The sequence below is a fragment of the Chlamydotis macqueenii genome, chromosome 3 (assembly GCF_036417535.1).
Source record: "Chlamydotis macqueenii isolate bChlMac1 chromosome 3, bChlMac1.mat, whole genome shotgun sequence".
NCBI lineage: Eukaryota > Metazoa > Chordata > Aves > Otidiformes > Otididae > Chlamydotis > Chlamydotis macqueenii.
Genome location: NC_141558.1, coordinates 3,270,048 through 3,290,550, shown reverse-complemented (window position 1 = coordinate 3,290,550; position 20,503 = coordinate 3,270,048). Strand labels below are relative to the sequence as shown.

Genomic DNA, 20,503 nt, shown 5'->3' with positions numbered 1-20,503 from the left:
CAATGGGGATAAGGCAGAGAGCAGCAATGGGTGCCCATGCAACGGGAGCATGGTGGAGGGCAGCAATGGGTGCTGGTGCAACAGGAACAGGGCAGAGCGCAGCAGTGGGTGCTGGTTCAATGGGAACTGGTGCGACAGAGAGCAACGGGTGCTGGTGCAATGGGAGCAGGGTGGATGTCAGCAGTGGGTGCTGATGCAACAAGAAGAGGGCAAAGGGAAGTAACGGGTGCCGGTGTAACGGGAGTGGGGTGAAGGGCAGCAATGGATGCCGCTGCAATGGGATTGGCGCAGAGGTCAGCAGCGGGTGCCGGTGCAATGGGAACTGGTGCGACGGGCAGCAATGGGTGCTGGTTCAATGGGAGTGGGGTGGCGGTCAGCAGTGGGTGCCGGTGCAATGGGAACTGGTGCGACGGGCAGCAATGGGTGCTGGTTCAATGGGAATGGTGCAGAGGGCAGCAATGGGTGCTGGTTCAATGGGAATGGCGCAGAGGGCAGCAGTGGGTGCTGGTGCAATGGGAATGGCGCAGAGGGCAGCAATGGGTGCTGGTTCAATGGGAATGGCACAGAGGGCAGCAGTGGGTGCTGGTGCAATGGGAATGGCGCAGAGGGCAGCAATGGGTGCTGGTTCGATGGGAGTGGGGTGGCGGTCAGCAGTGGGTGCTGGTGCAACGGGAATGGCGCAGAGGGCAGCAATGGGTGCTGGTTCAATGGGAATGGCACAGAGGGCAGCAGTGGGTGCCGGTGCAATGGGAACTGGTGCAACGGGCAGCAATGGGTGCTGGTTTAATGGGAGTGGGGTGGCGGTCAGCAGTGGGTGCTGGTGCAACGGGAATGGCGCAGAGGGCAGCAATGGGTGCTGGTTCAATGGGAATGGCGCAGAGGGCAGCAGTGGGTGCTGGTGCAATGGGAATGGCGCAGAGGGCAGCAATGGGTGCTGGTGCAACGGGAATGGCGCAGAGGGCAGCAGTGGGTGCTGGTTCAATGGGAATGGCGCAGAGGGCAGCAGTGGGTGCTGGTGCAATGGGAACTGGTGCGACGGGCAGCAATGGGTGCTGGTTTAATGGGAGTGGGGTGGAGGTCAGCAGTGGGTGCTGGTGCAACGGGAATGGCGCAGAGGGCAGCACCGGGTGCGGGTGCAACGCGAATGGCACAGAGGGCAGCAATGGGTGCTGGTTCAATGGGAGCGGGGTGGAGGTCAGCACCGGGTGCCGGTGCACCGGGGATGGCGCAGAGCGCACCACCGTGCCCGGCGACGGCCCGGCTCCGCACCCCCGGCCCGGCCCGGCCGGTGCCCCGCTCGGCCGCTAGGCGGCCCGGCCCGTCCTGCGCGGGCGCGGAAGCGCCGCCCCCGGAAGCGGCGGGCGGGCAGGCGGGCGGGCGGCGGGTGGGGGGGTGCCGGGAGCGGGGACGGTGGGGGGGGGGGCAGAGCGAGCGAGCGCGCCCGGCGAAGGGGCCGGAGACGCGGCGGCGGCAGCAAGATGGCGGCCAAGTCGGATGGCGGCGGCGGCGGCGGCGTGGGCTTCGCCCAGCTGCACAACCTGGACGAGGCGGCGGCGGCGGCGGCGGCGGCAGGCGTCTGCGGCGGCGGCGTCGGGGCAGCGGCGGCCGAGGTGGCGGAGGAGCCGGGCGGCAGCAGCTCCTTGCACATCTGCCACTGCTGCAACACGTCGTCGTGCTACTGGGGCTGCCGGTGCGCCTGCCTGCGGAACCTCTTCGGGCGGGCGCCCGCCGCCGCCGCCGCCGCCGCCGAGCCGCTGGCCCCCCGCCCCGCCGCCGAGGGACCGCCGCCGGCGCCGGAGGGCGTGGAGGCGGGCGAGCGGCCGTGGCTGGACTGCCTGTGGATCGTGCTGGCGCTGCTGGTGCTGGTGGGGGACGTGGGCACGGACCTGTGGCTGGCGCTGCACCACTACGGCCGGCGGGACTACGTCTGGTGCGGCCTGACGCTGGCCTTCGTGCTGCTGCCCTCGGTGCTGGTGCAGATCCTCAGCTTCCGCTGGTTCGTGCAGGACTACACGGGCGGCGGGCTGGGAGCCGTGCAGGGCCTCAGCAGCCGCGGGCCGCCCATGATGGGGACCGTGGGTCGCCGGGGGGTACCCGCCACCCCCGGGGCGCAGCGGCTCTGCAGGATCTCCGTCTGGGTCTGGCAGTCCGTCATCCACCTGCTGCAGATGGGGCAGGTCTGGAGGTAAGGGGGCCGGGGGGGGATTTGGAGGTGCCGTGGGGTGGGGGGGGGGGGCGGTGGTGGTGGCCGTCGGCTCGGTGCCCGAGATGGCGGAGGGTCGGCGCGGCCGGGGCGCGGGTCGTCGGCCGCGGGCTGAGGCGGGGCGGGCGTCGCTGCCGCCTGATGGTTTGGAGGGGGGGGGGGGGTCGGTGTCCTCTGGCCGAGGTGGGGCGGATGGGGGTCACTGTCACCTCGACGTCTAAGGTGGACGCGGGTCAGTGTCACCTCGTGGTTTGAGGGGAAGTCGGTGTCCTTTGGCTGAGGTGGACGTGGGTCAGTGTCACCTCGTGGGCCAAGGTGGACATGGATCAGTGTCACCTCATGGTTTGAGGGAGGTCGGTGTCTTCTGGTCAAGGTGGGGCAGATGGGGGTCAGTGTCACCTCATCGTCTGAGGTGGATGTGGAGCAGTGTCACCTCGTGGTTTGAGGTGGACGTGGGTCAATGCCACTTCGTGGGCCAAGGTGGACGTAGGTCGGTGTCACCTCGTGGTTGGAGGTGGGTCAATGTCCTCTGGTCAAGGTGCGGCAGATAGGGCTCACTGTCAGCTTATGGTTTGAGATGGATGTGGGTCAGTGTCACCTCATGGGCCAAGGTGGACATGGATTCAGTGTCACCTCGTGGTTTGAGGTGAGGTCGGTGTCCTCTGGCCGAGGTGAGGTGGATGGGGGTCAGTGTCACCTCATTGTCTGAGGTGGATGTGAGTCAGTGTCATCTCATGGACCAAGGTGGAACGCGGGTCAGTGTCACCTCATGGGCCAGAATGGATGTGGGTCCGTGTCACCTCATGGTTTGAGGTGGGTCAGTGTCCTTTGACCGAGGTGGAGCGGATGGGGGTCACTGTCAGCTTGTGGTTTGAGACGGACGTGGGTCAGTGTCACCTCATGGGCCAAGGTGGACATGGGTTGGTGTCACTTCATGGGCCAAGGTGGACGTGGGTTCAGTGTCATGTCGTGGTTTGAGGTGGACACTGTGCCCTGCCTGAGGTGGAGCAGAATGGCATCACTGTCAACTCATGGTCTGAGGTGGATGTGGGTTGCTGTCCCGTGGCTGGTTGGGCCAGTGGGGGTCAGTGTCACCTCAGGGTCTGAGGTGGGTCATTGTCCCCTGGCTGGGGTGAATGGACATTGCTCTCTCCTCGTGGTCTGAGGTGGACATGGGTCAGTGTCACCTCATGGTTTGAGGTGATGGTGGGTCGTTGTCCCCTGGCTGAGGTGGGGCAGATGGGGGTCACTGCCACCTCATGCTTTGAGGTGGATCACTATCCTGTGGCTAAGATGGGGCTGGTGGGGGTCACTGCCACCTCATGGCTTGAGATGGATATGGGTCAGCATCACCTCATGGTCTGAGCTGAACATGGGTCAGTGTCACCTCATGATTTGAAGGGGGTCACTGTCCCCTGGCTGAGGTGGGGCGGATGGGGGTCGTTGTCAGCTCGTGGTCTGAGATGGACATGGGTCAGTGTCACCTCATGGTCTGAGGTGGACATGGGTCAGGGCTCCCTTGGTGGAGGAGGTGTTAAGGCCCCCCTTGTGCTGAGGGAACGTGCAAAGGGAAGAGAAGTTCCGCAAAAATGTCTCTGTGGGAGGAGTGGTGTTCGTTGGTGCAAGATATGGGTCAGTGCCCCCCATGTGGTCATTTGGCCTCACCCCTGCTTCACTGAGGAGAGATGCCCCAAAAATGAGTGTGTGGGGCTGGGGAGAGGGGAGTGGGGGCTACTGTCACCTCATAGCCTGGGGGGGACACGAGTTGGTGCCCCCCACAAGCATGGGGGGTGGAAGGGGTTCTAGCTCTGTGGAGCTGTAGATGGTGCCTCAGGGGACGGGGTGGGCTCTTGCCACCCCACAGACACGGGGCAGGATGGAGTGGGGGGCCCGGAGCTGCTTTTCCCGACTGGAGCTGGTGGAGGGGGACACCCCACAGGTGACAGCGTGGAGGCAGATCCCCCCGGGCTGGGGGTGACCCCACGCCGGCAGCACTGCAGAGGGAGGTCCTGTGGCCTTGGGGAGGGCTCGCCCCACCGCGCCGACAAGGGAAAGGCCCCACAGAAAGCGGGGGGCGGCTCCAGAGGGAGCCTGTGGGGGGGTGGGTGGCAGACCCCCAGCTGCTGAGTGCCGGGACTGAGTGCCCATCGAGGGTTGGTGTCCTCCTGATTGAACCCCCGGTAGCTGATGAGGGGGTGAGGGTCTCATCGATCCTCGAGAGCCTCTCCCCACCCGGCGGAGGGGGGGCCCCTCGGCTCGCTGACACCCCCCGTGCACCGAAGGAGTGGAGAAATGCAGCGTGATGCCTGGACGAAGGAAGGAACCATCTCCTTGTCCAGGTGATGAGGGAGCGGGGACGGCGTTGGGGTTGCCGGTGTGAGACTGAAGGTCAGGGATGGGGACTGTTCCACTCCAGCGGGAGAGGTCCTGGGGTAGAGGAGACCCTGGCCAGGGGAAGGGTCTTGGAAGTGACCCCAGGCTCGGTGGGAATAGAAAAAGCATCCTCCAGAGCGAGCTGGAAATTGCATTATCCTCCCCAAAACGAGACGTGGGAGGAGGCAGGGAGGGATTCTCCGGGATGAAAGCCTGTGGATGCCAACACTTCCACAGAGACGTCGGTCTGACCCAAAGGGGTGTTGTAAGGACAGCTGCAGAGACCCGGCGCGGTCCAGCGTCCTCCCAGTTGGGACGCGGGTCAATGGGATGGGAGGGGTGTGAGGTGTGGGCGACGGAGGGTGGAGAGGAGTCTGGGGGTCGTGTCACGGGGCGGTGGACGCGCCCCTCCACCCCACGAACGGGTTAGGCTGTAGGGATAATCTGTGAGGAGAAGATGCTGAATTTTTTTAAGGGGAGGAGAAGATGGGACATCATGGTGAAGCAGCGGGCAGCCCCAGAAGGGCTTGTTGGGTGGATTTGTATCCTTGCGTGGGCGTTTTCCAGATGAATTAATGGGGCAAAAATACCACCTGGGTAGCGGAAGGGGTTAACCTGCCGCCTCCCGAAATCCGTGAAGAAGTGGCTGGAGTTAAGATGGAGACAGCATGGTTGAGCCTGGGGGAGGGCTGCGTGGGTGGAGGCAGGGGAGGGCCTTGACACCTCTTCTGAGGACACCGCTCTCTCCGGATAAAATGAATATACACATCAAAGATTTGTATTTTTTAATTTTGTTTTTTTTTTTAAAGGAGCCGAGGGGATGGAGGGGAGGGGATCTGATGTACACCTAGGAAATAAACCCATTAAATCGTGCAGCGCAACAGCAAACACTTATTTCTTCTGCATCTTCAATGTCATTTGTGTAGCGTTGAAAGCACATTTATACTCAACTTCTGCTTGGGGGCTTTTTTTTTTTTTATTTTTTTATTTTTTGCAGCCGAAACTGGGGCTGAGGGCTGGTGGGAGGGAGATGTCTGCGAGGATGATGAATGGGTACGCGACCCTTCCTGCTGCCTTGCCCGCTCCTCCTGAGCGCCGATCCCATCGGCGAAAGCAGTTCTCCATGCAGATGCTCCTCTGGCAAGTTGGATTTTTTTTTTTTTCCCCTCTAGGAGCCAAGCGAAAAGAAATAATCGTGCGTTAGCCGTGGCGAAAGCCGGCGTTTGCGAAAAACAGCGCGGCGCGCTTGAGTGAACAAGGTGGGGAGAGGGATGCGGAAGCGATGCCGGCGTGGAGGGGTGGTTTTTTTTTTGGGTATCGTGAAGAAGCAAGGCTCAAGTTGCCCAGACTTTGTGAATGCAGAGAAAAATGTTTGCAGGGCTGGGACTGCCGAGAAAGAGCTCCGCAGAGCGGATCAGCGTTAGGGGAAATCAGGGAGCTGCCTCTCCTGTTGATCGCTAATCCCCACTAACGCACGACTCCGGCTTTTTACGGCACGCCGGACTGCACGGTCGGCGTGGGGCTGACTCCCAGTATCTGGCCAGAGCAAGAATTAACTTCAGAGCAGGAATTTTTAACTTCGTGGGATCTGTGGGCTGCCCTCCATGAGGGTCTCTTTGTGCGTTCCCACTCTAGCTGTCGCAAACGCCGTTAAAATTAATCTGGAATGCGGTGATGGGACTAATCCTGGAAAGCGCTGTTTTAGCGGTGTTTGCCCGCGGCTAAATCACTTCTGGTGCTGGTAAGAAGTTTGTACGCGGGGACGGAGAAGGAAGACCTAGGACGACGTGAGTTCAGCGCGTAACGCGCCGAAGCCTGGTTTCCGGCACCGTCGCGAATAACGCGCTGCGACGGCGTGTAGCGTAGGCGGGATTGCGCGTTCCGTGGAGGCTGCCGTGGCTGTTGCTCAGCGGTTGGGAGCGAAGTCGTAGACAACAGAGGGGGCAGGTGGGGGTTGTCCTGAATACGTTGGGTAATCTGGGTTTTGATTTGGGGGATTATGCAGTTCCCGTCGGGATTTGTTTTCCTAAGTGTTGGGAAGACTTGCCAATAAGATGACAAACAAATAACATTTTATGGCAGAAATCTGAACATACATCTGGTTTATTTTAGCAAGATTGTCTCTTCTTTTTGTCAGGATTGTGGGAGAAGTAGCTTGTTGGTTTTGAGCAGAGGAGTGTTTTCTGTGCATGTCCTCCGTTATCCTGGTCGGAGAGTGAATAGTGACCAGGCGGGAGTGGGAGTGGGACAGTCCTGGGGGGGCAGTTTGGAGATATTCCCCTTTTTTTGTCCCTTTTTTTTTTCCTCAGCTGAGGAGCGCAGGCTGTGTTGATGCTGCCTGCTTTCAGCGGCTGCTGGAAGGAAAGTAAAAGTTGTGTATGTGTGTATCCGTGTACATGAATATATAGATTTTTAATTGTTGCTTGGAGTATGATTTCAAATGGCGTTCCCACTGATAAAGGTCAGCTCCTGGGATTTTTTACCTTGATAAATCTACAGTTTTCACCCGTCATCTCACATCTCCCAGATTATCTTGAGGACTAGAGCAATTCAGCCGGCCTATCTGAAAAGTGAAGGATGCCTCGCCGTCGAGCCGCTGCGCTGCGAGCTGCAGGAGGGTTTTTCGTTGAGGAGGGATGCTGCAGGGCTGTGGTTTTTTGCTGGCAATAGGCTGAAGCCCGGTCGGTCGTCGGAGCTTGCCAGGGCTGTTGCTTTCGCTGAAGCCATTCAGGTGTGGAAATTCAGGAGACGTGGATTTGGCTCGAGGTTTTCCTAGTTTGGCTAGTTGCACGAGTTGTGTTAATGCCAATTAAGTTCTGTGTCTGATGAACCTTTCTTTAACCTCTGCTCCAAGTGGGTTAGTGGGTCGTGATTGCTGTCCTGGAGTACAGGGTTTAGAGCCTAAAGCATGATCCTTCGCGTTGCGGCATGCTGTTAGAGAAAACATTATTGGATTCCGTGGGATTAACCGTGAGGAGCTGGAGCTAAAAGGAACGTTGATCAGCTGGAAACCGCTCTGCGTCTGTTAAACTGTCAGCAACGGTAAGTTTTGTGACTGGGATGTAAATGTTTGTGGGGTTTGGTATTCAAATCAGTTTTAAAAACTATTTAGAAGGAAAACATTCTGTCAAAAAACCCAACCAAACCAACCAGAACAACCCATGTCACTGTTTTGACGTTAAAAGCACCCTGTGTATGCATGTGATGGAAAAAAAAAACCCTAAAATTTACGCGAAGACTTGACATCTTGTTTATTAGTGGAAAGACCAAATCTGTGAGCTGTTCGTCTTTCGGCGTGCCCGGAGGTGGAAGGATGAATCAATGGGTTTAAACGGGATATGTGGTATTTAATGACTACGCCGTGAGTGGGTTTAGGCTCGACTGAAATACTTTGTTCTGGGATGAACTGTGAGTTTGCTACGTGCTACTTCGGATAGTTTACTGACACAGGCAGCTACAACTCCGAAGATATCTGTCCAGGTCCCTCAAAGTGGGAGACATCTGCTTGTCGAGTGACAGACGACCGAGAAGCTGCTGACCTGGTACCTCCGCGTGGTCTGGGTTTGGGACGTTCGGCGCCGTAGAGCCTTTCTGTAAATTTACTGCCTGCCCTGGCACGCTTGAGTATTTTTTTTTCAGCTTTTTTTTTTTCTAGTTAGCTTGTCTGGCAGCTAAGTTTTTCCCTTTAGCCAAGTTTGAACAGCTTGCTTTTGTAGTATGGAGTTTTGTCAGCTTTTGACAAGTTGGCAGAGGCAAGACTTTCTGGGATGGATGATAAATATGTTCTCCCTACAAAATCAGGTCTGGGGTATAAGTGGTTTTTTTTTCTTCCCCCGCAGTGAGGTTGTTCTCCCTTACAAAATCCTCACCCGCTCTGCCCCCATTTCTAAGACTTTTCTACAGGATCTTTGTAAGTTAAGTGCCAAGCTGTGGGTGTAGAGGTCCAAAGACATTGAATGTGAAGTGCAAGGCAGGTAGGCGGGGGAAAATAATAATAATAATAATCATCATCATGAAAAAAGGCTTTATCGCTTGAGTAGGGTCTCCATTGGTTGCGAGGTGATGGCGAGGCTCCGTGTCTTGATGAGTGCTACCCACTAGAGGGGGTCAAACCACAGATGTTGAAGCAGATCTACTGTGCCAGCCTTGGAAGGGCAGAGTTTTCTCCAAATCCTTTCTTGGGAGGAAGAACCTGCTGCCCTGAGCTGGTGGGAACTCGCCTTCCCATGCCTTTCAGTGTTTCTGTGGCAGCAGCATGGCTTGGGTGGATGGAAGAGCAGGACTGGGAGGAGAAACTGGAGTTTGGTTTCCTCTTGGAGGTGGAGGTGCTGTTGAGGAAGAGCCACGTGGGCACGAGGTGCCTTGTGGGTAAGGTGGTCCTGCCGTGACAACAGCTCATCACCTCTCCACCATGGTATGTGAGGAGGAGGAAGGGGAAGCAGAAATGCTGTGGTGACCCGGCTTTGTTCTTCTGGAAACCAGCATAACGTTTCCATGGCTTTCAAGACGAGGACACTGGTGCTAGGTATTTTTGAGAGACCATCTCCAGGAGTCTGAAAACAAGAGAAGACGACGGCTGGCTTGAACTTGGGCTGCAGGCTGCTTTCCTAAATGTTGCTGTCCAGGTGGTCTTTGAGCAGAACGTCCCTTTTCAGTTGCGCAGGCTGGACTCAAGGAAAGAGTTGTTCCTTTTTTCCAAGGTGCCCTACGACTTTAACACCAGCAGCAATCTGAAAGTGCTGCTCTTGCTGGTGGAGAGAAGGCAGGGGGCCAGGGGAAGGAGGAAGGGTGGCTCACCTTTTCTTTATGTTAAAACTACAAGCTCTTTATTTTCCACCTTTCTAGACGCTTCCGTTTTGCTTTCAGCTGCGCCGAGCTGGCTCTGTTCCTTGCGGTGGTTCTCCTCTCCGTACAAAAGTACGTTACTCAGGGAGCGTTTCCTTTAATGAAAAGCGTGGAGGTACAACTGGTGGTGATAAAGCATCTCTTTGGAGGAGAGCTGCTTTCCCTCTCTTGAGGCTGCAAGGAACAGAAATTAGACGTCAAATGTGTCGTTTTCCTTGGGGAATGCCTGTGGAGAAGTCTGGATCCCTCACGGAACTTCTCCATGTGCTTTCGTTTTGCTTTATTTCCCTTGAATCCTACCAATTTTTTAGCCCCTCACTGTCATGAAAATCAGTGGTAGTATAAGCCAGCATTTTAACGCCGGCAAGCTTTTAGGCAGGAGGAACTATGAATCAGAGTAATGCTCTGCTGTAGCTAAAATTAAATTGTAATTAAAGATATAAGCAAAGCACATGTGCCAAATATTGCTGCTTCATTTACCCACCGTCTTCTGATGTCCTGGGATTCACATTGATCCCCTAGTCTGCTATGGCTGCTTTCAAGCACTGAGATGCTTTTCCAAACTGGATCCCAAGAAAATGGGGAAAGAGCTTTCCTGGGAAGAAGGGTCTTTGGAAAATCCTCAAACCTAGCAGCAGTCTGGAGGTGGGAGGAGCACCTTGGGTTTCAAACCCTGTGGAGCAAAACAGCATGATCTTTGCAGGGCAGATCAACAGGCATGTTCCTCCCATGAGGCCAGGCTGAGAGAGCTGGGGCTGCTCAGCCTGGAGAAGAGGAGGCTCCGGGGAGAGCCGAGAGCGGCTCCCAGTGCCCAAAAGGGGGCTGCAGGAAAGGTGGGGAGAGACTCTTCAGCAGGGCCTGCTGTGACAGGACGAGGGGTCATGGTTTTAAAATAGAGGGAAGTAGATTTAGATTGGATATTAGGGAAATTTTTTTTAGAATGAGGGCGGTAGAACCCTATTCCAGGTTGCCCAGAGAGGCGGTGGATGCCCCATCCCTGGAAACATTCCAGGCCAGGTTGGCCGGGGCTCTGAGCAACCTGATGTGGCTGGAGATGTCCCTGCTCCTGGCAGGGGGGTTGGACTGGGTGGCCTTTGAAGGTCCCTTCCAACCCAAACCATTCTGTGATTCTGTGATTCTATGTCTTTGGGGACCAGTGGTGCGCACAGTCCAAGGACGCTCTGAAAATCTCCTGGGTTGTGGGACTGAGCATTTGGCTGCATCCCAGGAGAGCTGGTAGCAGCCCACTTCAGCTCCCCATGGCTTCATTTTTATTTGTATATTTTTTGCAACTCCCCTTGCTCTGGAATTTGTATTTCCCATAACTGTTGTAGCATAGAAGCCGCTTAACATTGCTTGGGAGGAGTCTCAGGAGCTGCAGTTTGTCCTCCCTTGGGCAAACCTGACCCATGGACTGAGCGCTCCGTTTGAAGTATGGACATGCTTGGCTGGCGTGTGTCTGTGTCTGCGTTCGTTATTTCAGTGTAACTGGGTGTGTTATTCCTCGCATCCGTGTCTCGAAGGCTGAGCTGAACCAGCAACCCTGTTAGAGAAAAGTCTTGGCCAAGAGACAAAAAATAGAGCTAGCGAAAGGCAATCTTAAATGTGTCCCCAAAACCATAATGGGACCTGAAGGCTGAGCTTCCCCTCACATCTCCTTTCCTCTGAAATCTGTGCGAGCTCAGGTTCACCTATGAAATATTCACACTCTGTCCTTAAGTGACTTCAGCTGCACTGAAGATCTTCTGCAGAACTGGCAGCTTCGCTGAAACCTCCTCTATTCAAGCCCAGAGCCTTTATGGCGAGGACCTCCTCTTCCTCTGCTCCGCTCTGCCTGCGCAGCTGCACGTTACGATGAGTTGGCTTACCTGCTGCAGGGGCTGTTGAGGATTTCTGCATCCCAAATGAAATCATAGAATCACAGAATGGCTTGGGTTGGAAGGGACCTTCAAAGGCCATCCAGTCCAACCCCCCTGCCAGGAGCAGGGACATCTCCAACCACATCAGGTTGCTCAGAGCCCCGGCCAACCTGGCCTGGAATGTTTCCAGGGATGGGGCATCCACCGCCTCTCCGGGCAACCTGGGACAGGGTTCCACCACCCTCAGTGCAAAAAATTTCTTCGTAATATCTAATCTAAATCTACCTCCCTCTGTTTTAAAACCATGACCCCTCGTCCTGTCCCAACAGGCCCTACCGAAGAGTCTCTCCCCACCTTTCCTGCAGCCCCCTTTGGGCACTGGGAGCCGCTCTCAGCTCTCCCCGGAGCCTCCTCTTCTCCAGGCTGAACAGCCCCAGCTCTCTCAGCCTGGCCTCACAGCAGAGCTGCTCCAGCCCTCTCATCATCTGCGTGGCCTCCTCTGGACCCTCTCCAACAGCTCCACGTCCTTCTGCTGTTGGGGGCTCCAGAGCAGGACGCAGTGCTGCAGGTGGGGTCTCACCTGAGATCCTCTTTTGCACAGGATGGGTTGAGGGGCTGGTAAGAAAGATGGGGAGAAACTCTTCAGTGGGACCTGTTGTGATAAGGACAGGGGTTAATGGTTTTAAAATAGAAGGAGGTAAATTCAGACTGAAAATAAGGAAAAAAAATTTTTACAGTGGTGGAACACTGGCACAGGTTGCCCAGACAGGTGGTGGATGTGTTATAACACCCTTTCCACCTTTACAGGTCATTTTGATGCAGGAAAAATTTGCTGTAAAACCCCCACCAATTTGGCAGAAGTCTCATTAAAAACTCTTCAGGAGCCGCGGCGCAAGAGGCTCTGGCAGCTGGAGCTGCCTTTATCACCTTTCTGATTAAACCTGCAGAAAAAGCAAATCGAACCCAAGCAACAGAGGAGCGTGGCCGGCTGTGGGAGCCTCCTTCAGCTCATGAGTCTCGCTCCACGGGGTTTTCTGTGGGGCAGCAGTGGGGCAGGGGTGCCGGGCCATGCTTCTGCTTTCATGATGGACCTTGGATTTCACAGCTCTCTACAAAAATGAAGGAGTGATGGTTTCCCTCATCCTTTTGATGAGGTGACTTAAGCTTGTCTGCTAAAGAAGGGGGATGAATCACATAATGGTTTGGGCTGGAAGGGACCTTCAAAGCCCACCCAGTCCAACCCCCCTGCAAGGAGCAGGGACATCTCCAACCAGATCAGGTTGCTCACAGCCCCGGCCAACCTGGCCTGGAATGTTTCCAGGGATGGGGCATCCACCACCTCTCTGGGCAACCTGGGACAGGCTTCCACCACCCTCAGTGTAAAAAATTTATTCCTAATATCCAATTAAATCTATCTCCCTCTGTTTTGAAACCATTCCCCCTCGTCCTGTCCCAGCAGGCCCTGCTGAAGAGTCTCTCCCCACCTTTCCTGCAGCCCCCTTTGGGCACTGGGAGCCGCTCTCAGGTCTCCCCGGAGCCTCCTCTTCTCCAGGCTGAACAGCCCCAGCTCTCTCAGCCTGGCCTCGCAGCAGAGCTGCTCCAGCCCTCTCAGCATCTGCGGGGCCTCCTCTGGACCCTCTCCAACAGCTCCACGTCCTTCTTATGGTGGGTGCTCCAGAACTCTTTGTGCTTGGTTCCCCAACGCAGGCAGTCCTGGATGACGGGACTGGCGGTTGTGCGTTGCCTGACGTACCAAACACAGAAGACAGCAGTAAAGCACCAGGAGTGGTTTTGAGTTTGGGATTGGAATTCATCCCAGTTATGTCTAAGCGAAGGAAAAAAGAGCAACGGAGGCCGATGTTGTTGAAGTAAAAATTGTAAAGAGTGGTATAAGCAGAAGGCATTTAAATAATGTAAACAGTCTGGCATGGGAGGAAGGATGGGAGGCATTCCAGAAACAAAGGGAAAATAGTTTTAAAACATGGCTAAAAATACACCAACTCTTGAATTCCAGAGATTATCTCAATTAGTGCTTTTTCAGTATATCTTTACAACAGAATTGTAGGAGTTCACAAAAGATAATAGAGGCTACGAGATACGGAGAAGTGATATTAATTTGTTTAATTAAAAGGATGAAGGGCTCCCTAAAATAAGATTCATTTATCTTCCGTCGTAGGGAGAAACGAGGTTGTGTTCAGAAAACCGCAGCTTGGAGCGTTGTAGTGTGGAGAATCACAGAATCACAGAATGGTTTGGGTGGGAAGGGACCTTTAAAGCCCATCCAGTCCAACCCCCCTGCCAGGAGCAGGGACATCTTCGACTAGATCGCGAGAGCCAGGGCTGGGAGTAAGACCCCCCTTCTTCAGCCTCATCAGTCGCTTGTTCAGTGACTTTCGATAGCAAATCCCTTCCCGTGGGATTAATGTGCTGTTAGAGCAATACGAGGTGATTTTACGTCTCCGAGAGGATTTTGTTTGGTGTTCAGGGAGTAGGAATTGGACATTTTCCTCCAATTAAAAAAAAAAAAAAAGAAACATCAGAGCTTTCAGGAGCAGACAAACACACTTTTAACTGGGCATCTCCTATGAGGCCAGGCTGAGAGAGCTGGGGCTGGTCAGCCTGGAGAAGAGGAGGCTCCGGGGAGACCTGAGAGCGGCTCCCAGTGCCCAAAGGGGGCTGCAGGGAAGGTGGGGAGAGACTCTTCAGCAGGGCCTGGTGTGACAGGACGAGGGGTAACGGTTTTAAAACAGAGAGAGATAGATTTAGATTAGATATTAGGAAAGAATGTTTTGCACTGAGGGTGGTGGAGCTCTGTCCCAGGTTGCCCAGAGAGGCGGTGGATGCCCCATCCCTGGAAACATTCCAGGCCAGGTTGGCCGGGGCTGTGAGCAACCTGATCTGGTTGGAGATGTCCCTGCTCCTTGCAGGGGGGTTGGACTGGGTGGCCTTTGAAGGTCCCTTCCAGCCCAAACCATTCCATGATTCTATGGTCTGTGTGTGTGGTGCTAAGCATGTACGTGCTTAGTGTCCCCTTTGGCTTTGGAGGCGTGCTGGCATGTGTCATGATTTATGTCTGTCCTCAGCTCTGCATATACACCCCTTGACATGGGGGAGAAGCACCCGTTTATACCCAGCCATATTTTAAGAAGTGTAGTGGGAGCCATTAGGGGCCAGGGAGGAGAGAAGACCCTCGCGCAGGTCTAAATTAAATTACCCCCCCTGGATGCGTATTAAAATGTTAAGCAGCACTAAGCTCTGTATCCCAGCTCAGCAATATTCCGAGGCACTTTATTGCTTTAATGGACGGATAAAATAGAACCTGCAATTAGAGTAATTTTTTCTAATTGAATATTTTGCTTTATTCTTTCCCTTTCAAAGCCTGACTGTAAGTACTAGCCTTCATAAAGCTTTGGAAATATTTATACTTTCCCTTTCTGGCATGGGTGTAAATAGGCTTTTTCTTGGGCAGACCGTCTCCGTCCCTCGTGGCTGGGGAGCAGAACGGCTCTGGAAGGTGGTGGACAATAAACATCTTTTCACTGTCTTGCCGTTATCCCTGAGAAATTCGGGTTTCCCGTCCGGTGGAGAGGGGAACACAGTGTTACAGATTAAATGCTTTCCGTCACCGTACGTGGGCTTGACGTGATTGTTGAGTGTCTTTCTAATTAATTTTACGTCCATGCTTGACAGCTGCAGCCGCTCTTATCCCCGTTCTACGTGGACAGACAAGATTGTTGATTTTGGCTAAGTTTGGGGAGGAGGGTGGGAAAAAGCACCCTTTGGATCTTGCTGGAGCAAGACGTACATGGCAGGGAAGAGCGAAAGCTGAAGGCAAGGTCCTCGCCCGGAGCCATTTGAGACCGGTGGGGCAGTGATGCTGACGATAGGGACGCAAATTAAACTTCGATCGCTGGTGGCGTAATTGGGCGTTGACTGAGGATTTTCAAGAAGCCATTTTTGGTGACACAAAACGCCAGCTTTTCCAACACGAGTTCCTACCTCCAACTCAAACCTCAAGCAGGCAGAAAACCGCAGATAAATTAACATAATAATTGCGTTGTGCGTTCTCTGCGCTGAATCTCTGCTTTACAGACGGAGATCTGCTGATACGTCCTTCCTGCGTGCACCCGCCGTGGGATGCTCTCGGCTTTGCCCCGTTGCAGTAGCTGTCTTCTCGTCTGAAGGGGACTTTTGATCCAATAAGCTGCTTACCTCCTGTGGTTGTCCTCTCATCTGGCGTGGGCGGCGTGTAATGGCTGATGGAAGGCGCGGTATTGTGGTTCGTTTAGGAATATTAATTAGGAATGGAAATAACTGGGAACAGCGCGCGCTGACAACTCTGGAAGCACCGGCTGCAGAAACGCATCTGTTTCTCCCTCGTGGGAGACTTACGGCTACAAGTCCGGGGGAGACGTGAAGTCATTGCACGCGGGCTGAGACGTTGACTTGGTGATGCAGCAAGAGGTTGGTTTAGTGCTTTGCTTCCCCAGCGTTTGTTAGACCTGGGCTGAGGAAGAAACAGTTTATTTGGGGAAAGCTGCAGCGGCGCCTTGCCAAACCGTGTGCATCGGACCCGGGGAGGGAGATGGAGTTGAGACTTTTGCATCAGCACGTGGCTGTGTCGAAATTCAGCGCAATAGACTTTTGCGCCCTTCTTTTTGTGAAGGATGTGGTTGTCTCCTGAGCAGCTAATCTTACCTTAGTTCTTCTTAGTCTGGTTCTGTTGTCACACGTTGACGTAAACGCGTTGTATCGCTGACGCTGGAAAAGGCTCCGGCCCAAAATCTGGTGCATCCTGCTTTTGGGTGATACAGGAGCCGCTTGGTGGGTTGTCGTAGTTCAGCCCCGATCGGGACCAGACTACGCAGTCTCTCTCTCGCTCCCCCCACCCTCCGAGAGAACAGGGGGAGATGATATAAGAGAAACGGCTCAAGATTTGAGATAAGGACGGGGAGAAATCCTTAAAGTTACCGTCACGGGCAAAACAGACTTAACTTGGGAAAAACTATTCATTTATTTCTAAAACTAGCAGGAGAATGAGACAGGGAACAAGATAACCTCCCCCCACCCCTCCCTCTTCCCGGGCTTAACATTATCTCTACTACCTCCCCTCCCAAGCGGCACGGGGCGGGGAAAAAAAGGAATGGGGGTCGCGGTCAGTTCATCACGCGTTGTTTTACGCCACTGTATCATCGTTGGGGGAAGAACTCCTCACATTCCTCCCCTGCTCCAGCGTGGGGTCCCTCCCACGGGCCACAGTCCTTCGTGGAACTGCTCCGGCGTGGGTCATCTCTTCCACGGGGTGCAGTCCCTCCAGAACGGCTGTCCCAGCGGGCCCTCCACGGGCCACAGCCTCCTTCAGGCCTCCACCTGCTCCGGCGTGGGGTCCTCCACGGGCTGCAGGGGGATCTCTGCCCCTCCGTGGACCTCCATGGGCTGCAGGGGGACAACCTGCTCCACCATGGTCTTCACCACGAGTTGCAGAGGAATCTTGGCCAGGAGCCATATTACTCCTCCCCCTCCTTCTTCACTGACCTTGGCGTCTGCAGCCGTTCCTCACAACAGGCAGGCAGACGCCTCTCAGGATCCTTTTTACATCTTATTCACTTCAACTTCTCATCTCCTCTCCACTTCTTGCAGCCGGGCCGGGCCGAGTTGGGCCCAGTTGGCTGCCCGGCGGGAGGCCAGAGGGTGAGGCCTGCAAGGCCCACGAGGCTCGCGCCTCCCCCTCTCTGCCCCCGCTCAGCTGCTTCACATCTTCTCCTCCTTTTTTTTCTATTTTCCCCTTCTTAAATACATTATCGCAGAGGCGTTATCACGGGACATTCTGCTACCAATTGGCTCGGCCTTGGCCAGCAGCAGGTCCGCCCTAGGCCCGGCCGAGTCCACTGAACAAAGGGGAGCGACTTCTAGCAGTTTCCTACAGAAGCTGCCACCTTAGGCCCCCCTCACTAACAAAACCAGAACATGGGTCCATCTCGTTGCTTTCCTCTGCATCAAGTTATTCCTTTTAATAACAGACCCACAAAATCCTGTGCGCTCATCAAGTGTAGAGCCTTCTTCATCTTGCCTGCTGGGAACTCACCCTCAATGGCCACGTCTCCGCTTGCGAGGTGGCAGGATTTGTCTTCTGGCCCTGAGACGGGCCAGCGTATCGTGGCCGTTCCTGTCGTGTTAAGCTTTCTTGGCTTTTGAGAGAGGGTGGCTGCATCCGGGCTGCCAAGTGGGAGCGGTTTATGGTCCGTGCTGGCTCCTGAGCAATGCCAGGGAGCTGCCGGGGTGAGGGCTGGTAGATCCCGGCCAAAATTGTGCCAGGGACAGTCCTGTAGTGGTTGAACTGCAGAGTCTGCAGCATTCTGATGTATAAGAAGGAACCCAGAAGAATGTAACACTTTTGGAGGGAAAACATTCCCCTTACTTAGAGATAATTTTTATTTTCCGATGAGAATTTGTGGGTATTTTTTCCCAGCTGATGAAGGTGTGTCCAGCCTGTCAGAGTCTCTAGCAAAATGGTGGAGCACTGTTCCAGGCTGCCCAGAGAGGTGGTGGATGCCCCATCCCTGGAAACATTCCAGGCCAGGTTGGCCGGGGCTCTGAGCAACCTGATCTGGTTGGAGATGTCCCTGCTCCTGGCAGGGGGGTTGGACTGGATGGGCTTTGAAGGTCCCTTCCAACCCAAACCCTTCTGTGTGATTTTATGAAAATCCATTTCTAGCTTTTGGACGTGGCCACATGGTTTACCTGTTTGGGTCGGAGTTTATTTTACGGCCCATGTGTGTGCACCAGTAGTGGAGCCCAGATCCCTAAACTGGATTATGTTGTAAATATTGGCTCTGGGAGACTTACATTCATTGTGTCGCTTCAGTATTAATGCTGAAGGGTGAAGTCCAGGTGAGTGATGGAGAAAGGAGAAACGCCTAGGCATGTCCATCCAGCTGGGCCCCAAACGCTTGTGTCGTTGTGAACCCATCCAGCTCAGATGCTGGTTGGGGGGGACGTGTTTTGTCGCTCCTGTTACTTTCTTCAGCATAGGATCATAGAATGGTTTGGGTTGGAAGGGACCTTAAAGACATCCAGTCCAACCCCAACGCCATGGGCAGGGACACCTTCCACCAGACCAGGTTGCTCAAAGCCCCATCCAACCTGGCCTGGAATGTTTCCAGGGATGGGGCATCCACAGCTTCTCTGGGCAATATCTGCTCTTCTTCCGGGACACTTTCCACTAGACCAGGTTGTTTAAATTAGACCAGGTCACTCAAAGCGTGCTTTTTTTCTGCGGTGAGGACCTGGTGGGATTACACTGGGACCACCCTGGGAGCGCAGGACGGGCAGCAAGCTGGGAACTGAGGTCACCCATCTTCACTCTGAAGAGTGAACTTAATTTATGGTTTAATTTTTTTTTTTAAAGCAAGCTGAGTAATTAGCTAATTTACTTTAAAACTCCTCAGAGCCCTTAAAAACAGTGATTTTGAAATGGGTTGATTATGCTGCTTTCTTCAAAGCCGGGTATCGGGAAAAGTCGTCTCCTGCAGGCACGTTCCTCTGGCAGCCCGCAGGCGCTCCGCGGGTGCCGCGACGTGTCGCACGCGCTCGGCGTCACAAATCACTCGCCCGTGCCCGCCGCTCGCTGGAAGCGGGGCGCGATGGCTGTTGGAGGGCCGATCGTCTCGATCTGCAGGTTGGGTTTGGTGTCGACTTCGTTCCCGACGTGGCTGCGTCGGGTCTTGAAACCGGCGCACGCTTTGCTTTTCGACTGTGCGCTTTAAAGCTGGGATAATAAAACATCCGAGTAAACTATGGTGTTGTGGGTACGGAAAAATCAGGACACTCCGTAGGACTTCAGGGAGTAATAAATGTGTTCTATATTTAATCTTGTATTTATCGCAATGTCAGTATGAGACCACTTCATTTTACTCCTTTAACTGTGTCTAAGAATAACCGAACGCACCTCTGCTGTAAGGCCAGGCTGAGAGAGCTGGGGCTGTTCAGCCTGGAGAAGAGGAGGCTCCGGGGAGACCTGAGAGCGGTCTTCCAGTGCCCAAAGGGGGCTGCAGGAAAGGTGGGGAGAGACTCTTCAGCAGCCCCTGTTGTGATGGGACAAGGGGTCGTGGTTTCAAAATAGAGGGAGGGAGATTCAGATTAGATACAAGGAAGAAATTTTTTATGCTGAGGGTGGTTGCACACTGTCCCAGGTTGCCCAGGGAGGCGGTGGATGCCCCATCCCTGGAAACATTCCAGGCCAGGTTGGCTGGGGCTCTGAGCAACCTGATGTGGTTGGAGATGTCCCTGCTCCTTGCAGGGGGGTTGGACTGGATGGGCATTGAAGGTCCCTTCCAACCAAAACCATTCTGTGATTCTATGAAATATGGAGAAAGTGGCTGATACCTGGTGGGAGCTGATGGGATCCAGCTTTAATTGACTGGTAATACCACATCTCAGTGATACCACATCTCAGCTACTGTATGTTGGGTGCTAAAAACCTATCACTTATTTCACATTAGAAGTAATTGTAGATTTTCAGCTTAATCATCCTGCAGCAGATAAATACAGCCAGGACTTTGGGTGTCACTTAACAATTTTGCAAAAAAGTTGCGGTTGATTTGCTATGGTTTTGTTTTGGCATCCCGAAGTTCAAATGTTCTCGAGCATTTCCTCAGCCACTCTAAAACTGAAATGGCTTCTCTGGTCGGGTTGCGAACACTGGTTTGAAATCTGCTTGTCAGGAGATGAAGACGAGAGACAAATGAACCCCGTAGGGTTGGAGTTACTGCTTGGTCCTTTCTGATGATCACAGAATCCCAGAAGGGTTTGGGTTGGGAGGGACTGTTCAAGGCCACCCAGTCCAACCCCCCTGCCAGGAACAGGGACATCTCCAACCAGATCAGGTTGCTCAGAGCCCCGGCCAACCTGGCCTGGAATGTTTCCAGGGATGGGGAATCCACCGCCTCTCTGGGCAGCCTGGGACAGTGCTCCACCACCCTCAGTGTAAACAGTTTTTTCCTAATATCCAATCTAAATCTACCTCTCAGAATGTGCAGGAGACTCTGCAGGGGTGGGTGGAAAAAACCCAGGGATTTTATAAGAAAATAAAAATTAACCCTAATAAAAGGACTATTTCCCTTCCAAAAATTCAGGAGAGCCAAAAGTAAGGTTAAACACTGCTTTTTAGTACTAAAACCCTCTGGGTAACCTCGCATTTACCTGAATAATCCCTCACCGGTGC

General features: G+C 54.3%; 1 protein-coding gene across 1 annotated transcript in view; it reads left to right on the top strand.

Annotated features, from left to right (window-relative positions):
• The first annotated feature begins 1,478 nt into the window (after positions 1 to 1,478).
• The window catches only part of XKR6 (XK related 6), a 188,091-nt gene continuing 169,066 nt past the window's right edge, over positions 1,479 to 20,503 (top strand). Inside the window, exon 1 of the mRNA XM_086745647.1 lies at positions 1,479 to 2,185. Within this exon, the coding sequence (XP_086601773.1) occupies positions 1,479 to 2,185 (707 nt within the window). The remainder of the gene's footprint in view (positions 2,186 to 20,503) is intronic.